Below are 22,596 nucleotides of genomic sequence, written 5' to 3' on the forward strand. Positions count from 1 at the left end.
CACACTAATGAGAGACCGTTTAAATGCTCTGACTGTGGGAGTGGCTTCAAAAGCTCTTGGGAACTGGTGAAACACCAGCGCATTCACACTGGGGAGAGACCGTTCACCTGCCCTGTGTGTGGGAAGGGATTCACTACTTCAGCCGGTCTGCTCGATCACAATCTCACTCACACCCAGGACAGACCCTTTAAATGCTCTGAATGTGGGAGTGGTTTCAAAAGCTCTCAGGATCTGATGAGACACCAGCGCATTCACACTGAGGAGAGACCGTTCAGCTGCTCTCACTGCTCAAAGAGATTTAAAACGTCGTACTCCCTGCTGACACACCAGCGAGTTCATACTGAGGACAGACCATTCAGCTGCTCCCACTGCACAAAGAGATTTAGAAGGTCATCCACCCTGTGGGAACACCAGGGAGTTCACACTGGGGAGAGACCATTCACCTGCTCCGTGTGTGGGAAGAGATTCACTTATTCATCCAACCTGCTGACACACAAAACCACTCATGCCAATTAGAGACCCTTTAAACATTCTGACTGTGGGAGTGGCTTCAAAAGCTCTCGGAAACGGATGATCCACCAGCGCATTCACACTGAGGAGGGGCCGCTCAGCTGCTCTGTGTGTGGGAAAGGGTTCAGTGATTCATCCCAGTCTGCGGGCACACCATCGAGTTCACACTCGGGATGGACCATTCACCTGCTCTGTGTGTGGGATGGGTTTCACTCAGTCATCCCGCCTGTGGATGCACCAGCGAGTTCACACCAGGGAGAGACCATTCACCTTTACTCGGACATCCAGCTTGCTGAAACACAAAGCCACTCACACCAAGGACAGACTCTTTAAATGCTCTGACTGAGAGGCCTGACTCAAAAGCTCTCAGGAACTGATGATCCAGCAGCGCATTCACAGGGGAGAGGCCATTCAGCTGCTCTGACTGTGGGCATGGCTCCAAAAGCTCTGACTAACTGGTGTCCCGCGAGTGCATTCACACTGAGGAGACACTGTTCCCCTGCTCTCACTGCTCAAAGAGGTTTAGAATATCTTCAGCTGAAACACCAGTGAGTTCACACTGGGGAGAGACTATTCACCTGCTCTGTGTGTTGGGAAAGGATTTCCTTGGTTATCCAGCCTGCGCAGACACAAAGTCACTCACACCCAGGAGAGACCCTTTAAGTGTTTTGACTGTGGGAGTGGCTTCAAAAGCTCTCGGGAACTGATGTCCCACCTGTGAGTTCGCACTGGGAAGAGACCATTCACCTGCTCTGACTGTAGGAAGGGATTCACTCGGTCAACAAACTTAGTGAAACACCAGCAAGTTCACAAGTGATTCGAGTTCTGGGATTATTCTTGTGAACCTTACTTGCCCCTCCTCCAGTGCCTTCACTTCCTTTTTCTAAATGGAGATCACAAATAGAACGTAGAACAGTACAGCTCAGGAACAGACCCTTCAGCCCACCATGTTGTGTCGAACATGAAGCCAAATTAAACTATTCCTTTCTGCCTGCCCTTGGTCCATATTCCTCTATTCCTTACATATTCATGTGCTTATCTAAAAGCCCATTAAAGATAATGGGCCTCATCCACCCCTGGCAGCGCGTTCCAGACACCTACCACTCTCTGTGTTATAAAAGTTGCCCCTCACATCTCCTTTGAACTTTCCCTGTCTCTCCTGAAGTGCATGCTCCCTGGTAATAGACATTTCAACTCTGGGAAAAAGATTCTGACTGTCAACCCTATCTATGTGTGCAGTATTGGTCCCCTTATATGAGGAAGAATATATTGGCATTGGAGGGAGTGCAGAGAAGGTTCACCAGGTTGATACTGGAGATGAGGGGTTTGGATTATGAGGAGAGGCTGAGGAGATTGGGTTTGTACTCGTTGGAGTTTAGAAGGATGAGGGGGGATCTTATGGAGACTTATAAGATAATGCGGGGGCTGGATAGGGTGGAGGCGGAGAGATTCTTTCCACTTAGTAAGGAAGTTAAAACTAGAGGACACAGCCTCAAAATAAAGGGGGGTCGGTTTAAGACAGAGTTGAGGAGGAACTTCTTCTCCCAGAGGGTGGTGAATCTCTAGAATTCTCTGCCCACTGAGGTGGTGGAGGCTACCTCGCTGAATATGTTTAAAGCGCGGATGGATGGATTCCTGATCGGTAAGGGAATTAAGGGTTATGGGGATCAGGCGGGTAAGTGGTACTGATCCACGTCAGATCAGCCATGATCTTATTGAATGGCGGGGCAGGCTCGAGGGGCTAGATGGCCTACTCCTGCTCCTATTTCTTATGTTCTTATGTTCTTATGTCTCTTATCATTTCATAGACTTCTATCAGGTCTCCCCTCAGCCTCCGCTGCTTCAGAGAAAGCAACCCTAGTTTGTCCAGACTCTCCTTATAGCTCGTACCCTCTAATCCAGGCAGCATCCTGGTAAACCTCTTCTGCACCCTCTCCAAATCCTCTACATCTTCCTGTAACGTGGCAACCAGAATTAAATACAATATTCTGAGTGCGGCCTAACCAAAGTTTTATAAAGCTGCAACATGACATCCTTACTCTTGTACTCAATAAAGGCAAGCATGCCATATGCCTTCTTTACCACTTATTTATTTTTGTGGCCAATTTCAGGGAACTGTGGATTGGAACCCCAAGATCCCTCTGTGCATCAATGTTGTTCAGGGACCTGCCATTAACTGTATACTTATCCTTAATATTTGATCTCCCAAAGTGCAGTATCTCATACTTGCCCAGATTAAACTCTATCTGCCATTTCTCCAACCATATCTCCAGCTGATTTATATCCCACTGTATCGTTTGACAACCTTCTACATTATTTACAACTCTACCTAGCTTTGTGTTGTCTGCAAACTTACTAACCCACACATCCACATTTTCATCCAAGTCATTTATATTTATCACAAACAGCAGAGGTCCCAGTATGGATCCCTGTGGAACACCACTAGTCACTGACTTCCAGCCAGAAAAACACCCTCCACCACTACTCCCTGACTTCTATGTGCAAGTCAGTTCTGAATCCAAGCGGCCAAGTCACCGTGAATCCCATGCATCTTAATCTTCTGGATGAGCCGACCATGAGGGACCTTGTCGAAAGCCTTACTAAAATCCATGTACACAACATCCACTGCTCTACCCTCATCGATCACCTTCGTCACCTCCTCGATAAAATCGATCCAGTTAGTAAGATGTTGACGGTGCTCCCACTGCAGTCCTGTGATGAAAATATAGACTGGTTGGTGAAATGTAGATAACAGGTAGAATTGATATCTAATGAGGACTTTATACTTTAGAATTGAATACAGGACTCATTGTTACTAACGGGGAAAGAAGGGTTAAAACCCTTACCCAGAACCCTTTTCACACACACGTGGACATCTCTGAATCTGACACACACCAAATGGAACGTTACACAAGGGGCTGGAATTCACTGGAATTTCTTAACAACCTTTCAATAGAAATGTCCTGGTACCGACCGTGACAAAGGACACAACAGACAGCAAGAACCAGGAGGAACCTTTAACCCAGAGAATGTTAATAACCTTGTTCAGGACACCGGTGCCAGGCACAGGAGGATCCCAAGAAAAACGGAACATTTAATTTCTGTCTGTTTCACAATTCTAAATGACTGATTCTTTAACATAGGAATGTTTAAAAACAGCATTGTGATATTCCAAGGTCAACTGTGTCTGGGAAAGGGACACACTGATGTGTTTTTATTTTAAACAGGAGGATCCATTGAAAAGCAGCTCTGGACGATACGAGCACCTCCTGACCTCCTTTCAATTCATTTCAAATCACCCATCACTTTCCGTGGAATATTCTTTATTCTTCCCTGGGATGTGGACACTGCTGGCAAAGCCCCAGCACACGTTGCTCAGCTCCTAATTGCCCCTGAATGGAGTGACTTGCTCAGCCATTTCAGAGGGGCAGTTAAGAGTCACCCACATCGCTGTGTGGGTCTGGATTCACATGTAGGCCAGACCGGGTAAGGATGGCAGATTTCCTTCCCTAATAGGGTGCATTAATAGGGTGAACCGGATGGGTTTTTACAACAATCGATGATAGTTTCATGGTCACCGTTTCTGAGACTATATAATTCCAGATTGATTCACTGGATTCAAATCCCACCAGCTGCCTGTCCCCAGATCCTTTGCTGGGTCTCTGCATTACTCGGCCAGCGACATTCCCACCACCTCCCCTGAATGGAATATTCCACACAACCCCTTAGTTAAACAGGAAGGAGAAAAGAGAAAGGCTTTGACCTTTGGATGACCTCATCACCACCTACAGAAACCTTAAAGCTGACCATTCTGTAAAAGTTTATAAACTTTATTTTTATAAAACACAGAGTAAGAAACAGGTGAAAAGTAACGATGGACGTTCCGACTGACATCAGAAACATTGATTGACCGGATAAACACTCACTACATCACAGAGCGATCCTCAACCATTAAAGAATTGACCCACAATAAGGAATGAGAGAGCCTTATAAAAAGGGGCAGGAGTTTACACAGAGAGGCGACACCCACAGCTGCTCAGGATGATGGAATTCAGTTCAGGAAGGGGATAAAGTGAGAAGCTTTTGTGATTCAAGGTAGAAGTATTGAACAATCTGGAATCAGTGCTTCTCGAGTTTGCTGACGAGCCGAACACTTCAATTAATCTCATCATAAAACCCCCAGTGTCAATAACATGGATTTGACTGACAAATGTTGAAGTGTTGGTTTAGAGCCACAAGTTTCAACTTCCCATTTGAGCCTCAGGCACCTTTCTGTCTCTCTCCTGCTCGTGTCAATGACAGCCAGGCGACGGAGCTGAGGGCTGAATTTAGCTGAGAATAATGGTGCCTGCGCCCCAGTTGGGAAACTGCCCTGGGCGTCGCACTAATAGGGAGACAGGAATGTACTGGAGTGGGCAATGGGCCTCCAACCAATCAGGGCACCGGAGGAGGTGACCGGGGCTGATGGTGACGTGACCCCCGGGGTTCAGTGTCCCTGTGTCCAAAGCGGGGAGTCACAGGAACAGGGGACAGAGCAGCTGAACAGAAACCATTTGTGTCCAGAACATTGTGAACATCCTTTTACTCTGGTTGTCTTTGATCCTCAAGTCATTTTCTGTTTGTTTTAACCATGTTCTGTTTCATCAATAAACTTTTATCAGTAAAAATATTTGATTGTTCTGGACATTTCCTGCTGAGATTGATGCACTTTAGGGAAAGTGGGTGAGAGGGGTTGGCAGGCTCTTTAACATGCTGGGCTTTCAAGAGAGCTGTTAAACATGCTCTCTCTCTGACCCCTCACTCAACTTCACTCCGTTATTTTCCAGTTCTGTTCTGGTCCCGCCTGGGGTAACATCTACTCGATCTTTTCTCCTGAAGGAGCACTGTGAGTTCTAGGTTACTCGTACATAAGGACAGATGCTTCAAGCAACAGATCAAACATGGATGTAAAAGATTCTCCAGCTCTCTCTTTACCCCTATCCAAGTTGTGGACAGTTCTTACTCTGTGTTATTTCCCCCAAGCCCTTAATTGTCCCAATCTATAATATTATTCCTTTTAGTTTAATTTTCCTCACTTTGTGTCCATGTGCAGTGTGTTTAATTGGATCCTGATTGTTTTGAACTCAGTTTCTCTCTGGAGTGTGTGTCAATGCCTTGATGATGTCACAATGTTGTCTCAATCCCCTGGCCACATTAACCATTTCATTTCCTGCTGTGTCTCAAGTAGCTGTGTGTGTTTGGGACCCGCTCTTCACTCCATCTCACCATGAAGTTAGGCTTGCTATTTTTCACACGTAACAAATCACATCTGCACACTCACTCCGGTGTCCCAAAATCATGTCACACATTCTTAACTCTCAGATGTGCTGACGAAAGGATCAAAGTGAGTGTCTGTCTTTCTTATTTCCCTGTTATTGTCTGATATTTCATGCAATGACCGAGCTTTCAAATGTAGATTTCTTTAAAACAAAGTTCATGGATGGCGGAGTGTGTCACAGACCAAGTATTATGCTGGCCTTCACTGATTTACAACTCAGCTAATACAAAGAACAATATGGCGGCACGGTGGCACAGTGGTTAGCACTGCTGCCTCACAGCACCAGGGACCCGGGTTTGATTCCTGGCTTGGGTTACTGTCTGTGTGGAGTTTGCACATTCTCCCCGTGTCTGCATGAGTTTCCTCCGGATGCTCCGGTTTCCTCCCGCAGTCCAAAGCTGTGTGGGTTGGGTTGATTGGCTGTGCTAAATTGACCCTAGTTTCTGGGGGATTAGCAGGGTAAATATGTGGGGTTACGGATATAGGCTGGGATTGTTGTCAGTGCAGGCTTGATGGGCCAAATGGCCTCCTTCTGTACTATCGGGATTCTATTCTATGAATATAATGAAGCAATGTAATGGGCATCTTGTTTATTTTCAGCCTGGGCTAATACAGTAACCTGGAGTTTTATGACCCTTTTGGAATTGTTGGGTGGAGCCTGATTGAAAGGTCAGCGCTCTCTTTGGACATTTTTTTTAAACAGGAGAAAGATTTTAGTTTTCTTTCGTAACAAGCTCTTTGGACTGCAGACTGAGAGCAGTGTTTCTCATCTCTCTCTGTGGAGTGAAGATTCTGCTGCCTGTGAGTTGCCAGCTGGAAGATAGTGGCAAGCAGTCTCTCTCTCTCTGTCTCTCTCTCAAGGTCCTGAAAGTTCCAGCACTGGGAAGTCAAAGTTTGAATTCAACATTTAAAGGACTAATTCACAACAGGTGTTAAAAAGCTGCCAAATCCAGCATCATGTGAGCATACCTGCTTTCTGGGCAAAGCCTAGAACGGGGTGTATGTTTGAAGGGATTATTTGATTTGCAACTGTATACTTAGCTGTGCTGGTTGATACAAGATCATGGTTGCTTTTTATTGCAATTGGTAAAAGTTATGCTAATTTTTCTTCTTATACTTTAACTGTGTTCTTAAATACACTTTGTTTGATAAAAGCTTCCTCGTGGCTCACTTGAATCGTACCTGGAGTGAAATATTTATGCTCACCCATGCCAAAATCAAAGTGCAAAACTTCTGGCTAGGCTGACTTTGTAAAACACTTTGGAGTTTCTGACCTGGGTCATAACACGTTTAACCACGCTCAAGGTGAGTTATTCAAATTCCTTTATTGTCCAGGACAATATCTTCACAGTATCTTTAAAACAGAAATTAAACATTCCCGTTTGATTTCAGGTATTAACATGTTCTGTTAGTTTGTTCTTTATTGTCAATGTCAGGCTGGGGTTATTCTCCTTGGAGCAAAGGAGGTTGAGGGGAGATTTGATAGAGGTGACAAGATTCTGACAGGTTTAGATAAGGTGGACAAAGAAAAGCTGTTCCTATTAGCCGATTGGACAAGGACGAGGGGGGACACAGATTTAAGGTTTTGGGTCAGAGATGCAGTGGGGGGATGTGAGGAAGAATATTTTGATGCAGCGAATGGTAATGACCTGGAACTCGCTGCCTACGAGGGTGGAGGAAGTGGAGACAATAAACAATTACAAAGGAAATTGGATGGGCATTTGGGGCATTTCAAAAATAAATGCTGACTAAATATCTCTGAACTTCTCAACACCCTGTCACTCTGTGATCCTTGTGAAATTTAAAACCAGGTATTCGCAACAAGACTCAAAGAGCATCAGCCCACTGGAGGCAAAGTTGTGAGACCGGCCAGTCCAGCAGAAAGAAACCCTCCGACCCTCCCCATTGACCAACGTGAGAATGAACAAAATGCAGTCCTGGATGTAATTGAGAGCAGAAACAATAACAGCAGAATCTAATCCCCATATTCACTAGTGAACTTGTTGGTGTGTCAGCAGGGCGGATGAATCACAGAACCCCTTCCCACACTGAGAGCAGATGAACAGTCTCTCCCCGGTGTGAACTCGCTGGTGCGATTGCAGGGTGGATAACCGAGTGAATCCCTTTCCACACACGGGGCAGGTGAACGGCCTCTCTCCAGAGTGAACTCGCTGGTGTCTCCGCAGATTAGATAACTGAGTGAATCCCTTTCCACACTGAGAGCAGGTGAATGGCCTCTCCCCAGTGTGAACTCGCTGGTGTGTCTGCAGGTTTGATAAATGAATGAATCCCTTCCCACACTGAAAGCAACTGTATGGCTTCTCCCCAGTGTGATCTCGCTGGTGTGTCTGCAGGCTGTACAATTGAGTGAATCCCTTCCCACACTGAGAGCAGGTGAATGGTCTCTCCCCAGTGTGAACTCGCTGGTGTGACTGCAGATGAGATAACTGAGTGAATCTTTTCCCACATGTAGAGCAGCCGAATGGCCTCTCTCCTGTGTGAACACGCTGGTGTTTCTGTAGGTTGGATGACTTACTGAATCCCTTCCCACACTGAGAGCAGGTGAATGGCCTCTCCCCAGTGTGAACTCGCTGGTGTGTCTGCAGGCTTGATATCTGAGTAAATCCTTTCCCACACTGACAGCAGGTGAATGCACTCTCACCAGTGTGAACTTGCTGGTGTCTCTGCAGAGTGGATGAATCAATGAATCCCTTCCCACACACCCAGCAGGTGAACGGCCTTTCCCCAGTGTGGCTGCGCCGATGAGCTTCCAGTAGAGAGGGCGCTTTGTATCTCTTCCCACAGTCCTCACATTTCCACGGTTTTTCCATATTTTCAGTCTCCTTGTATCATTTGAAGCCTTGTCCACACAGAGAACACGGTATGGTCTCTCCCTGCTGTGAATGCTGCGATGTATTGTCAGGCTGTGTAACTGGTTAAAGCTCTTTCCACTGTCAGTGCACTGGAACACTCTCACTCAGGTGTGTGTTTGTGTCCCGGTGTTTTTCCAGTCACACTGCTGCTTAAAATCTTGCAGTGGACAGACCGGTCAAACATTTCTCCTTCCCATTCAGAGGCTGAGGATATTTAGTTTCCAAGGAATTGAGTGACTCTGTCAGATCGAGATGTGATCGTGAAGATTTCTCTGTGTGATTCCTCTTCTAATATCCTGTGAAAACAATTCACAAAATTCATCAGTGTCAGTACAGGACAGAAATTCAGAACAGACAATTCTAGTTTCTATGGAACATTCTTTCCTCTCTCATTCCCCAAAAGCTGTAAATCTCCATCCCACACACTCTCCCTCCATTCTCACTCTGCTGTATCTAATATTCACCCTCCCAATTCTCCTGAAGATGCAGATTGAGGCTGATTGACAGATCCATGCTCACTGCTTCCTGTCCTGGACACAGAGAGCTGGAAATCTCCATGCACGCTGCCAGCCTAACAGAAATATGGCTATATTCTTGACTAAGAATGTTTTAAATGGATTGTTTCAGTGAGTGAAGATACAGGGGGGTTGTGATTGATGATGATATTGAACTTGCTGCCAACGTGGGTGATCATAGAGTTTTACAGCATGGAAAGAGGCCCTTCGGCCCATCATGTTTGTGCCGGCCATCAAGCACCGTTCTATTCTAACCCCATTTTCCACACGTGATGTGTAACCTTACATACTGTGGCATTTCAAGAGCTTATCTAACTTCTTCTTAAATGTGATGATGATTCCCACCTCTACCACCCTTTCAGGCAGTGAGTTCCAGATTCCCACCACCGTCTGAGTGAAAAAGCTTTCCCTCACATCTCCTATAAACCTCCTGCCCCTCAACTTAAATCCAGGCCCCTGGTTATTGACCCCTCTACGAAAGAGAAAAGTTCCTTCCTGTCCCCCCTATCTGTGCCCCTCAGAATTTTATACACCTCAATGTTAGGCTGGATAACTTGGGGTTATTCTCCTTGGAGCAAAGTAGATTGATAGAGGTGTACAAGGGTACATGGAGGTGTCAAAGTTTACATGCTCTGTTTACACGTGTACAAGCTCTGACTATGGCGTATCCAGTCTCGAAACATTGGTTCTATTCTCTCTCCACAGATGATGTCAGATCTGCTGAGATTTTCCAGCATTTACTGTTTTACTTTCCCTTTCTTTTTCCTTCTGTGTCACCGCTCTGCCTCATCAATAAGACATTGGGACTCAGAGGGTTGATGCAGTTTGATGGACAAGTTGTCTCCATTCTGAACACTGGGGAACAAGCTCCTCCCACTCATTGACAACATTGCCCTCTACAAACATGGCGGCCGCACGTGCGCACTGCTGCATATTGCCCCCAATAAAGATGGCGAACGTTAACCCGGGACGAACATGAGGAGCTGCAGCCCTGCTCGGTGCAAACTGGGTCCGGGAAGTTCTCTTCCGCATTTTGCGACTCTCACAACATGCTTACGCAGCGTTTCCACCCACCTGGACGATCCATTGCTCTCTCCGTACCGCCAATCACCTCGAACAGATTTCCGAGCCCAAAATAAAAACCGTTTTCCATCGCCATTACTCACACTGCGCATGCTCGAGTCAAAGTTGGCCCCGCCCCTCGTTCGCTCCTATTGGTGGAGGACCAACCGCTCCAGATCGGTCCTCCAGCTCTGCCCCCTCTTCCCATTGGTCCACGCTGCCGTCAATCAGCCGGGCATTGTGACGGTGACTTGCTGCTTGTCCAATAATCACAGTGACAGAGTCTCAGTGTAACAATGACACACACAGGCTCCAATACAATCAGAGTGGGGATGGAGCACAGAGACAACACAGCAAAGCACTGACTTACTCTGAGTGTAACAATGACACACACAGGCTCCAATACAATCAGAGTGGGGATGGAGCACAGAGACAACACAGCAAAGCACTGACTTACTCTGAGTGTAACAATGACACACACAGGCTCCAATACAATCAGAGTGGGGATGGAGCACAGAGACAACACAGCAAAGCACTGACTTACTCTGAGTGTAACAAATACAATGTTTGTTCAAATAATAAGAGTCACGTTGCAGTATGTTAGCGAACACAGCATTAGATCCAATGTAATGGTAATACAGTCAGTATCTAGTGCACCAGAACCAAAGTTTAGGTTTCATTTGATAGTGTGAGTGAGTCATGGTCTATTGATATAATGTATTTAGATTCCGGTGTGTGTTACTCTGCCACTGTCAGTATCAGACAATAACCTGTCTGTTATTCCAATTCTGCTGTATTTTACATTCTGCTGTATTTCTGCTGTACTTTAACCTGGTGTTGTTAAAACTCTTACTGTATTTTACAACTGCAGCTCCTGGGGCTGATTGGAGTCTGGTATAATCATCACAAAGGTTGGTTTCAGTGTCTCTGAGGTCATTTTAACTGCAGGTAATCTGACAAGGGAGACAAGAGGCCCAACAAACATTCGATTACAATAGGAGGACAAGGTGTAAGGGAGCAATGATATTTTAGGGTGTCTGTGTTGTGGTGAGTGTCACTGGGAGGTGAGTGATAAAATAGAAGTGGAAACATCACGACAGATACATGTGACTGACTCGGCCTGACTGAGAGCTGTTATAGTCGAGGCGAGAATAATGAGGACATGGCGAACTCCAGGATTTCTGATATCTGAGGTGTATCTGTTGGAGGAACTGAAAATAATCAGTTCCTCCTCATGGTTATCTCCAGTTCGCAAGTTACACAGACACACAGGAAAGAGATCTGACAGATCATCAAACCCAATATTTTAATCTTCTGTTTGAGACACATTATGACCGAAAAGATCAAACATTAAAACCTTAGGAGAGAAACATTCAGAATGTCACAAAGATGAATGAACTGTCCAATTAATCCCATTCACCAGAACTCTGCCAATTTACCTTCTGCAAGTATTTATCCAATTCCCTTTGAAAGTTACTATTAAACCTGCTTCTAGCACCTGTCAGTTTGCGCATTCCAGATCATATGAAGTTATTGTGTAAAAAAATCTCCTTATCACCCCCTCCAGTTCTGTTGTCAGTTATGTTAAACCTCTGTATCATCTGCTTACAGACCCTCCTGCACCTGGGAAATAGATTCTCTCCATCGACAGACTTCCTGCTCCTGGGAGATAATTACTCTCCATTGACACTATAATAAATCATTTGTCTTTTTAAACATCTCTATTAAATCGCCCCATCACATTCCCTAATCTCAGATGGATAACCCATGTTTTTCCTGCCCTGAAGAATTATATGGACTCAAAATGTTAACTGTTTCTCTCTGAACAGATGCCGCCGGACCTGCCGGGTTTTTCTGCTTTTCTCCCTGTTTTTCCTTCTATAATCAATCAGAAACTCTTCATGATTTTGAACATCTTGATCAAATAGGAACACACAGAGCCTGAGAGAGGTACAGAGGGAGAGACAGAAAGACTGAGAGAAAAATTTAGAAAGATTTTAAAAAGTAGAAAGGAAGCAATCGAAGATAAAAGCTGAGAAACAGAGGAAACAAGCAATAGAGAGAATGATATAGAATTTAAGGGAGCAGGCTATCAGTTCCCAGCTATGGGGAGCAGAGTCGGCATCTCCACATCAGAGCAGAGGGAACTCAGTGGGCGGCACGGAAGCACAGCGGTTAGCACTGCTGCTTCACAGCTCCAGGGACCTGAGCTCGATTCCCGGCTCAGGTCGCTGTCTGTGTGGAGTTTGCACACTCTCCTCGTGTCTGCGTAGGTTTCCTCCGGGTGCTCCTTCCTTCCTCCAAAGATGTGTGGGTTAGGCTGATTGGCCATGCTAAATTTGCCCCTTAGTGTTCTGAGATGTGTAGGTTAGAGGGATTAGCGGGTAAATATATGTAGGGATATGGGGGTCGGGCCTGGGTGGGATTGTGGTCGGTGCAGACTCGATGGGCCGAATGGCCTCCTCCTGCACTGTAGGGTTTCTATGATTTAGAAACTGATCCACAGACACAGCTGGTTTTATCTGCAAATGGAAACTCTGAACAGAAATAACTGACTCATTTGTAAATGTCACCACAATGTGACCTGTGTGACTCTGCCCTGACTCTCTGGGTAGATACAGGCCGCATTGACAGATGTTCTCACCAGGTTGTGGTCCCTGGATTTATTTTCTGCTCAGAAGTGAGATGTGAGATTTGGAACCGGCAGCAGGGAAACAGGAAGTTGTGTTACCTGAGAGTGAAACAGCCGGCGTCAGTTTGATGTTATCACCGTGAACAGTCTTCCTGTCTGTGAGGGTGAACTCACTCTGACAGCATCAAGAACAACCACACAGATTGCTGCCAGTCTCAGCATTACAGTCACCTCCATTCCTATTTTAAACAATGAAGAAAGGAGATTATTTGGACTTTTAACACATTCACTGAATTGGGAGATGGACTGAGGGTCATCACTGGGAGAAATGAGGAGGAATTAGAGAACAAATGAGTTTTCCCAAAGAGGGTTATTAGAAAAGAGGAGATTTAAAGTGAGTCAGGGCCTGTCAGAGGAAGTGGGAGAGAGAAACAGAGAGGATTGAATCTCCATCAATTAGCTGTTTTCTCAGACAGCGAAGAGAGATGAAGCGTGTTTGTGCTTTTTCAGAGAGAGATAACGAGAGAGAGAAAACAATGAATAAGTTTAAGCAGATCTGAAATAGGAAGGTTAAATGAGTGAGTGTTTGAAAGAACGATAGAGAGACATTAAGTGACGAAGACAGTTTCTGAGAGGAGAGAGGTTAAGTGAAAATGAGAGAGGAGCGAGGTTAGAGTGTAAGAGAGGTGGAAGGTGAGGTAAGTGTGAGTGAATGCCTGGAGAGAGAGAGAGACAATTCAGTGAGTGTGAGAGAGATGAGAGATGCTGAGCGATTGAGTTTCTGAGAGAGAGGAGATGTTAAGTGACTGAATGTCGGAAAGAGAGGAGAGCAGGTTCACACCCAGGGGTCACTGAGAATGATCAAAATAAGGAGATCACCCAGAAAACTACCAACAGGAAACTTCAGCTGAACACATCACTCATTCTTAAATGATCAGTCAGGGCTCTGATGCTGCTCAGCTTCTCTCTGTTCTGTTTATAATGGTTAAAGGCTGATAGGAGTGAGGTTTATTTAGAAGGATAGTGGATGGGAAGCACACAACAAAACTGAGAATTCTTGGACACACACTGCAGCTCCTTCTCTATCTGGGAATCAAATTGTTGTCTAATTGTCCCAGCAGTTAACAGGCTCCTTTGAACGTCTCCAGCTGCTACTTTGATGCAGACTTCAACCAATTTATTTTAAGCCAGTTTCTGTTCAATAAACCAGGACTGACACACACACATTAAAATGTTTTAGACTTTTTTGCATTTTTAGTCTGGAAACCTAAACCTGCCGTTTCACTCTCAGTCAGGAATAGATCCCAGTTTTACACCAATCTTTGACAGCACGTTTCCAGCATTCACCATTGTTCTTCCTGACTCTAAACACAGTTGTAAAGGAGCTTCTTTTCCGTGTCTAGGAGCTCGGAACCATGGAAAAGAACGACTGGGACACATTTTTTACACACCTCAGGATTCACCCACGCGGGGACTTTGCTGTCAGTGAAAAGTGACGAAAAAGACCAAAGTGCTGTTTGTCCCTCTCAGCGAGACCCTGAAGGACTGGGTCAAGAATGAAGTTCTGTTCCTACTGTATGATCCTCCCTCAGATTGCCCTTTCTGAGCTCCAGCCTGGTGACGTTAAACACTCAAATGGAAAAGACAAAAATCTACAACAATGATTCAATCAAATGTCGATTTCACATTTATTCAGAATATCAAACCTCAACAGAAGAAAAAAGTCAGAGTGAAGATGATTCAGACCTGGATATGATTAACAGCATCAATAAGTGTAGAATCCAAACCTTGCAGTCCCTTGTGAACTCGCTGGTGTGTTAGCAGGTGGGATGACTGAATAAATCCCTTTCCACAGACATTACAGGTGAACAGCCTCTCCCCAGTGTGAACTCGCTGGTGTTTCAGAAGATAAGAGAAATGAGAAAATCCCTTCCCACAGACAGAGCAGGTAAATGTGAATTTTCTGATGTGTCAGCAGGTTAGATGACTGACTGAATCCCTTCCCACACATGGAGCAGGTGAACGGCCTCTCCCCAGTGTGAACTCGCTGGTGATTCAATAGGTTGGATGAACGAGTGAATCGCTTCCCACACATGGAGCAAGTGAATGGCCTCTCCTCACTGTGAACCTGCTGGTGTGTCAGAAGGTTGTATGAACGGGTGAATCCCTTCCCACATTCAGAGCAGGTGAACGGTCGATCCCCGGTATGGAGCTGCTGGTGTATCAGAAGGTTGGATGAATTAATGAATCCCTTCCCACAGTCGGAGCAGGTGAAGGGCCTCTCCCCAGTGTGAATTCTCTGGTGGTTCAATGGGGCAGATGGGCGGCTGAATCCCTTCCCACACACACAGCAGGTGAATGGCCTCTCCCCAGTGTGAGTATATTGGTGCGTCAGCAGATCCTTTTTGTTTTTAAAGCCCTTCTCACAGTCAGAACAATTTAAAAGTTTGTTGTCAGAGTGAACAAGTTGATGTGTCTGCAGGTGGGATGACTGAATGAATCCTTTCCCACACACAGAGCAGGTGAATGGTCTCTCCCCAGTGTGAATGCGTTGGTGTGTCAGCAGATCTTTTTTGCATTTAAAACTCTTCTCACAGTCAGAAGATGGAAACAGTCTCTCATCAGTGTGAACAAGTTGGTGTGTCACAATGTGGGATGAGCGAGTGAATCCCTTCCCACACACAGGGCAGGTGAACGGCCTCTTCCCAGTATGAACCCGTTGGTGAGTCAGAAGGTTCTGTGAATGGGTGAATCCCTTCCGACACTCGGAGCAGGTGAACGGTCTCTCCCCAGTGTGACTGCAATGAACTTCCAGTTGTGATGGGAAACCGAATCCTTTCCCGCACTCCACACATTTCCACGGTTTCTCCATGGTGCGGGTGTCCTTGTGTTTCTCCAGGTTGGATGATCAGTTGAAACCTCGTCCACACACACAACATACATGTAGTTTCACTCTGCTGTGAACTGTGTGATGTTCTTTCAGACTGTGGACTGGTTAAAGCACTTTCCACAGTCAGTTCACTGGAACACTCCCAATCGGGTGTGTGTTTGTTCCAATGCTTTTCCGGTCACACTGATGTTTAAAATCTTTGCTGACAGACAGAAGAGTCAAACATTTCTCCTCCCGCATTCAAAGACCAATGATCTTCAGCTCCAAATGAACAAAATGACTTTGCCAGTCATGATGTTCGGTTTGAGTTTTCTGTCTACCAATCCTCCACTTCCAATATCCTGCAAAAAAAATTTGGAAAAGTCATCACTGTCAGTCCGGAATAGAAACTCTGAACAGACAATTCTAGTTTCTCCAGAACATTTTTTCCTCTCTTGTTCCCCAAAATCTGGAAATCCCCGTCCCACACACTCTCCCTCCTCCCTGGGCTTAAACCCATCTCACCATCTGCATCATTTCTTTCCTCCACTCCCAGTTTTCTCCCTCCCTCTCCTCTGTCTGGGTTCAGTTCTCCAGCTGCTGTCTGCAGACTGACAATAAAACCAATGGGTCTTACTGGGGGTGTTGGGGCCTCCAGCGGGTGTTTGTGAATCCTCCCCGCCCACCTCCCAGGGTTTCCTTCCTTCCCAGAGATCAGAGTCCTCATTGATTTGAGGCCAAAGTGTAACCTCTTATTTATTGTCCCCCTCCCCCATCCTCTGATGTGAACCATCCTCCAGTGGCTGAGCCAGGATGGGGCCGTTAACCTGGGCCTGTTCCCGGGAGGGAGGGAGGGAGAAGCCCCGCAGCTGCAAACCAGGGAGCTGACAATGATTCTGAAGGGTTTGCGGATCCACAAAGTGTTTCCAAATCCTCCCAGCCACCGCCTAACGCTGACTCCGCTTCTCCGGGACAAACAAGCGCCAAGGACAGCAATGACACTGCGCATGCTCCACATCACAATGCCCGGGGACTGATTGACGGCAGCTCCGGACCAATAGGAAGAGGGGGCGGTGCTGGAGAACCGAGCGGGAGCGGCTGGTCCTCCAACCAATCGGAGTGAATGAGGGGCGGGGCTGGAGGACCTGAAGCATGCGCAGTGCGGGTAATGGCGACGGACAGAGGGACGGTTTTAACTTGGAAGCGAGATCAATACGAGGTAGAGGGCGGCGTGCGGGGAATGATAAATGTGGCGGGTGGGTGGAGAGATTTTGTAAACATATTGTTCAAACCCAAACCCCGGAAATGAACTTCCCGGTCCCCCGCTTTGTACCAAATGGAGCGGCAGCTTGTAGTGTTAGACCCGGGCTGACTGCCGCCTGTGATAAACCACTGTTAAGCTTATTGCCTGTGTGTGTGTGTGTGTGTGGCATGTCTGGGCATGCCCCTGCCAGCCCTGCATGAGACTCCTCCCCCCCCGTCCAGGTATGAAGGTGACTGCTCCCCACCCTCCTGCCTCAGTTGCTGGACCAGTTCATCAGCATGGGTGTGTGCTCCAAGTCTTTTGCGAATAAAAGCCTATTTGTTCTTGCATACAAACTAGTCTTTGCTTGATTGATAGATAGTGCATCACCGCCATTGAGGCTGCATGTGGGAGGCCGGCAGGGATTGTGATCGGGGAGTGATGTCACAATGGAATGGGTGAGGGTGTGACGTCACAATGGAATGTGTGAGGGTGTGACGTCACAATGGAATGGGTGAGAGTGTGACGTCACAATGGAATGGGTCGGAGTGTGACGTCACAATGGAATGGGTGAGGGTGTGACGTCACAATGGAATGGGTCGGAGTGTGAGGTCACAATGGAATGGGTGAGGGTTCCAAATTCGCCCGACTTCGGTCATTGCCAAGATTTCCGAGTCCATTATTAAAGCTGAGATCACAGAGTACTTGGAAGTGCAGGATAAAGTAGGACTGAGTCAGCACGGCTTTGTCAAGGGGAGGTCATGTCTGACAAATCTGTTAGAGTTCTTTGAGGAGCTTTTGATTTGATTTATTATTGTCACATGTATTAACATACAGTGAAAAGTGTTGTTTCTTGCACGGTATACAGAGAAAACATACCATTCATAGAGAAGGAAATGAGAGAGTGCAGAATGTAGTGTTACAGTCAGAGTGAGAGTGTAGAGAAAGATCAACTGAATGCAAGGTAAGTCCATTCAAAAGACTGACAGCAGCAGAGAAGAAGCTATTCTTGAGTCGGTGGTACGTAACCTCAGACTTTTGTATCTTTATCCCGAGGGAAGAAGGTGGAAGAGAGAATGTCGGGGTGCTTGGGGTCCTTAACTATGCTGGCTGCTTTGCCGAGGCAGCGGGAAGTGTAGACAGAGTCAATGGATGGGAGGCTGGTTCGCATGATGGATTGGGCTACATTCACAACCTTTTGTAGATCCTTGCAGTCTTGGGCAGAGCAGGAGCCATACCAAGCTGTGCTACAACCAGAAAGAATGCTTTCTATGGTGCATTTGTAAAGGTTGGTGAGAGTCGTAGCTGACATGCCAAATTTCCATAGTCTTCTGAGAAAGTAGAGGCGTTGGTGAGCTTTCTTAACAAGAGTGTCGACATGGGGAGACCAGGACATGTTTTTGGTGATCTGGATACCTAAAAACCTGAAACTCTCGACCCTTTCTACTTCGTCCCCATTGATGTCGACATGGGCATGTTCTTCTTTATGCTTCCTCAAGTCGATGACAATCTCCTTTGTTTTGTTGACATTGAGGGAGGGATTATTGTTGCCGCACCAGTTCACCAGGTTCTCTATCTCATTCCTGTACTCTGTCTCATCATTGTTTGAAATCCGACCCAGTGCTGTGGTGTCGTCAGCAAACTTGAAAATCGAATTGGAGGGAAATTTAGCCGCACAGTCATAGGTGTAGAAGGAGTATGTTAGGGGGCTGAGAACACAGCCTCGTGGGGCACTGGTGTTGAGGATGATCGTGGAGGAGGTGTTGTTGCCTATCCTTACTGATTGTGGTCTGTGAGTTAGGAAGTTCAGGATCCAGTTGCAGAGGGAGGTGCCGAGACCCAGGCCACGGAGTTTGGAGATGAGTTTCGTGGGACTAATAGTGTTGAAGGCTGAGCTGTAGTCAACAAATAGGAGTCTGACATAGGTGTCCTTGTTATCTAGCTGTTCCAAGGTTGAGTACAGGGCCAGGGAAATGGCGTCTGCTGTGGACCTGTTGCGGCGGCAGGCAAACTGTAGTGGATCCAGATAGTCCGGGAGGCTGGAATTGATTCGTACCGTGACAAACCTTTCGAAGGACTTCATCATGATGGATGTCAGAGCCACCGGCCGATAGTCATTAAGACACGCTGCTTGGTTTTTCTTAGGTACCAGGATGATGGCCATCTTTCTTGAAGCAGATAGGGACCTCAGATTGTTGTAAAGAGAGGTTGAAGATGTCTGTGAATACCTCTGCCAGCTAATCCGCACAGGATCTGAATGCACATCCGGGTATCCCATCCGGGCCAGTTGCTTTCTGTGCGTTGACCTTGAAGAAAGCTGCTCTGACATCTGCAATGGAGACCCCAGATACAGGTTCATCCAGGGCTTCCAGGGTGGAGGGCATGCTCTCGCTGACCTCTTGCTCAAAACGAATGCATTGAGCTCATCAGGGAGAGGTGCGTTGGAGCCAGCGATTTTACATGCCTTCATCTTGTCGCCTGTTATGTCTTGCAGACCTTGCCACAGTCAGCGGGGGTTGGTGTGGCTCGCCTGGGACTCTAGCTTGGTCCAGTATTGTCTTTTGGCATCTTTGATGGATCTCCTTAGATCATATCTGGTAACAAAGAAGTTAGATAAAGGAGAACTAGTGGACCTGATTTATTTAGATTTCCAGAAGGCCTTTGACAAGGTGCTGCAGAGGAAACTGTTAAATAAGTTAAGTGCCCATGGTGTTAAGGGTAAGATCCTGGCATGGATAGAGGATTGGCTGGCAGAAGGCAGAGAGTGGGGATAAAGGGGTCTTTCTCAGGATGGCAGCCGGTGACCAGTGGTGTGTCTCAGGGGTCAGTGCTGGGACCACAACTTTTCACAATATACATTAACGATTTGGAGGAAGGAACTGAAGGTCCTGTTGCTAAGTTTGCAGATGATACAAAGATATGTCGAGGGACAGGTAGTATTGAGGAAGCAGGGGGGCTGCAGAAGGACTTGGACAGGTTAGAAGAGTGGGCAAAGAAGCGGCAGATGGAATATAATGTGGAAATGTGTGAGGTTTTGCACTTTGGAAGGAGGAATGGAGACATCAACTATTTTCTAAATGGGGAAATGCTTAGGAAATCAGAAACACAAAGGGACTTGGAAGTCATTGTTCAAGATTCTCTTCAAGTTAACGTGCAGGTTCAGTTGGCAGTTAGGAAGGCAAATGCAATGTTAGCATTCATGTCGATAGGCCTAGAATACAAGAGCAGGGATATATTTCTGAGGCTGCGTAAGGCTCTGGTCAGTCCCCATTTGGACTATTGTGAGCAGTTTTGGTCCCCATATCTAAGGAAGGATGTGCTGGCTTTGGAAAAGGTCCAGAGGAGGTTCACAAGAATGATCCCTGGAATGAAGAGCTTGTCCTATGAGGAACAGTTGAGGACTCTGGGTCTGTACTCATTGGAGTCTAAAAGGATGAGGGGGGATCTTGTTGAAACTTACAGGATACTGCGGGGCCTGGATAGAGTGGACGTGGAGAGAATGTTTCCACGAGTAGGAACAGCTAGAAATAGAGGGCACAACCTCAGACGAAAGGGCCGATCCTTTAAAGCAGAGAGGAGGAGGAATTTCTTCAGCCAGAGAGTGGTGAATCTGTGGAACTCTTTGCTGCAGAAGGCTGTGGAGGTCAGGACATTGAGTGTCTTTAAGACAGAGATAGATAGGTTCTTGATTAATGAGGGGATCAGGGGTTATGGGGAAAAGGCAGGAGAATGGGGATGAGAAAAATATCAGCCATGATTGAATGGCGGAGCAGACTCGATGGGCCGAGTGGCCTAATTCTGTTACTGTGTCTTATGGTCTAATGAGTTGAGACTGGGGTGGCGTCGGACGATGTCACTGAGGTGGAAATAGGCAGTCTTGATGATGATGTGGCTGGAAGCTCATCCTGGAGTGAAATATTTCACCATGGTTGTGAACAGCCTGGTTCCGGCTCCGACAGGGAGTGGAGTTTGTGGTGGGGACTGAAGACAATGGGTTCAGACTTCCCAGTATTTATATGGAAAACATTTCTGTTCTCTTAGTCCTGGATGGCAGGCAAGTCAGGATGGTGTGTGAGTTGGAGGGGAACTTGGAGCTGATGGTGCTAACCACTGTGCCACCGTGCCGCAGAATGCTAAATGGAATGAGAGAGAGAGTGTATGTGTGAGGGGCGTGGGTGGAGATTTAAAGAATGTTCCATAGAAACTACAATTGTCTGTTTTGAATTTCTATCATGTGCTGACAGTGATGATTTTTGTAAACTGCTTTCAGTGGATATTGGAAGGAGAGGTTTTGACTGGAAAAGCACGGAGATTCTCACACCCGTATCAGAGTGTTCCAGTGCACTGATTGTGGAGAGACACAAGGACTCCGACACCATGGAGAAACCATGGAAATGTGGAGACTGTGGGAAGGGATTCAGAGCCCCATCTGGGGTGGAATCTCATCGACGCAGTCACACCGGGGAGAGACCGTTCATATGCTCCACTTGTGGGAAGGGATTCAATCATTCATCGAATCTGCTGAGAGAGAGAGAGAGAGAAAGATTGAGAGAGAAAGAATCCAACCCCTGCAATCACTTGTGAACTTGTTGGTGTCGCTGCAGGTTGGATGACCGATTGAATCCATTTCCCACACACAGAGCAGGTGAACGGTCTGTCCCCAGTGTGAACTCGCTGGTGTCTCTGCCATGTGGATGACCTCCTAAACCTCTTTGTGCAGTGAGAGCAGCTAACCAGTCTCTCGTCAGTGTGAATGGGTTGGTGGACCATCAGTTCTCGAGAGCTTTTGAAGCCACTCCCACAGTCAGAGCATTTAAAGGGTCTGTCTTGGGTGTGAGTGACCTTGTGGCTCAACAGGTTGGGCAACTGAGTGAATCCCTTCCCACACACACAGCAGGTGAACGGTCTCTCCCCGGTGTGAATGCGCTGGTCGGTCAGCAGATTGTTTAACCGAGTGAATCCTTTCCCACACACAGAGCAGGTGAATGGTCTCTCCCCAGTGTGAACTCCCTGGTGTGTTTGTAAATGGGATAACTGAGTGAATCTCTTCCCACACACACAGCAGGTGAATGGTCTCTCTCCAGTGTGACTGCGCCGATGAGTTTCCAGTGCAGATGGGAACCTGAATCCTTTCCCACAGTCCCCACATTTACACAATTTCTCTATGGTGCGGGTGTCCTTGTGACTCTCCAGGCTTGACAATTAGTTCAGTTACAACATAACATGGGTGCGGTCTCTCTGCTGCAATGTATTTTCAGGCTGTTTAACTGGTTAAAGTTCTTTCCACAGTCACTCAGGTGTGTGCATGTTTCAGTGTGTGTGTGTCTCGGTGCTTTTCCAGTTACACTGATGTTTAAAATCTCCTGAAGCAGACAGAGCAGAGAAATATTTCCATTCTAGATTCAAAGGTTGATGATATTCAGGTCCCAATGAACTGAGTGACTATGTTAGATTTTGATGTGAGGTTTGGTTTGATATTCGTCTTTAAATCTTCACCTTCTGATATCCTGCAAAAGGAATTTACAAACATCATCACTGTCAGCACAGGATAGAAATTCAGAACAGACAATTCTAA

At 46.5% G+C, this 22,596-nt stretch overlaps 2 protein-coding genes across 2 annotated transcripts in view; one reads left to right on the forward strand and one right to left on the reverse strand.

The window, feature by feature from the left end:
• Window positions 1–22,596, forward strand: part of LOC144485677 (uncharacterized) — a 136,684-nt gene that overhangs the window by 84,107 nt on the left and 29,981 nt on the right. The window lies entirely within an intron of this gene.
• On the reverse strand, window positions 6,880–10,390 carry LOC144485683 (uncharacterized). Its single transcript, XM_078203793.1, has 2 exons — window positions 10,290–10,390; window positions 6,880–8,996 (listed from the first exon to the last, which is right to left on the reverse strand). The coding sequence occupies exon 2, from the start codon at window positions 8,656–8,658 to the stop codon at window positions 7,819–7,821; it is 840 nt and encodes a 279-aa protein (XP_078059919.1). The 5' UTR covers window positions 8,659–8,996; window positions 10,290–10,390; the 3' UTR covers window positions 6,880–7,818.

This window comes from Mustelus asterias, unplaced genomic scaffold (genome assembly GCF_964213995.1).
Source record: "Mustelus asterias unplaced genomic scaffold, sMusAst1.hap1.1 HAP1_SCAFFOLD_210, whole genome shotgun sequence".
Classification (NCBI taxonomy): Eukaryota; Metazoa; Chordata; class Chondrichthyes; order Carcharhiniformes; family Triakidae; genus Mustelus; species Mustelus asterias.

What these genes read in the sequence shown, in the direction of transcription:
- LOC144485683 (XM_078203793.1), bottom strand. Translation starts at nt 8,658, where the DNA reads ATGGAAAAACCGTGGAAATGTGAGGACTGTGGGAAGAGATACAAAGCG.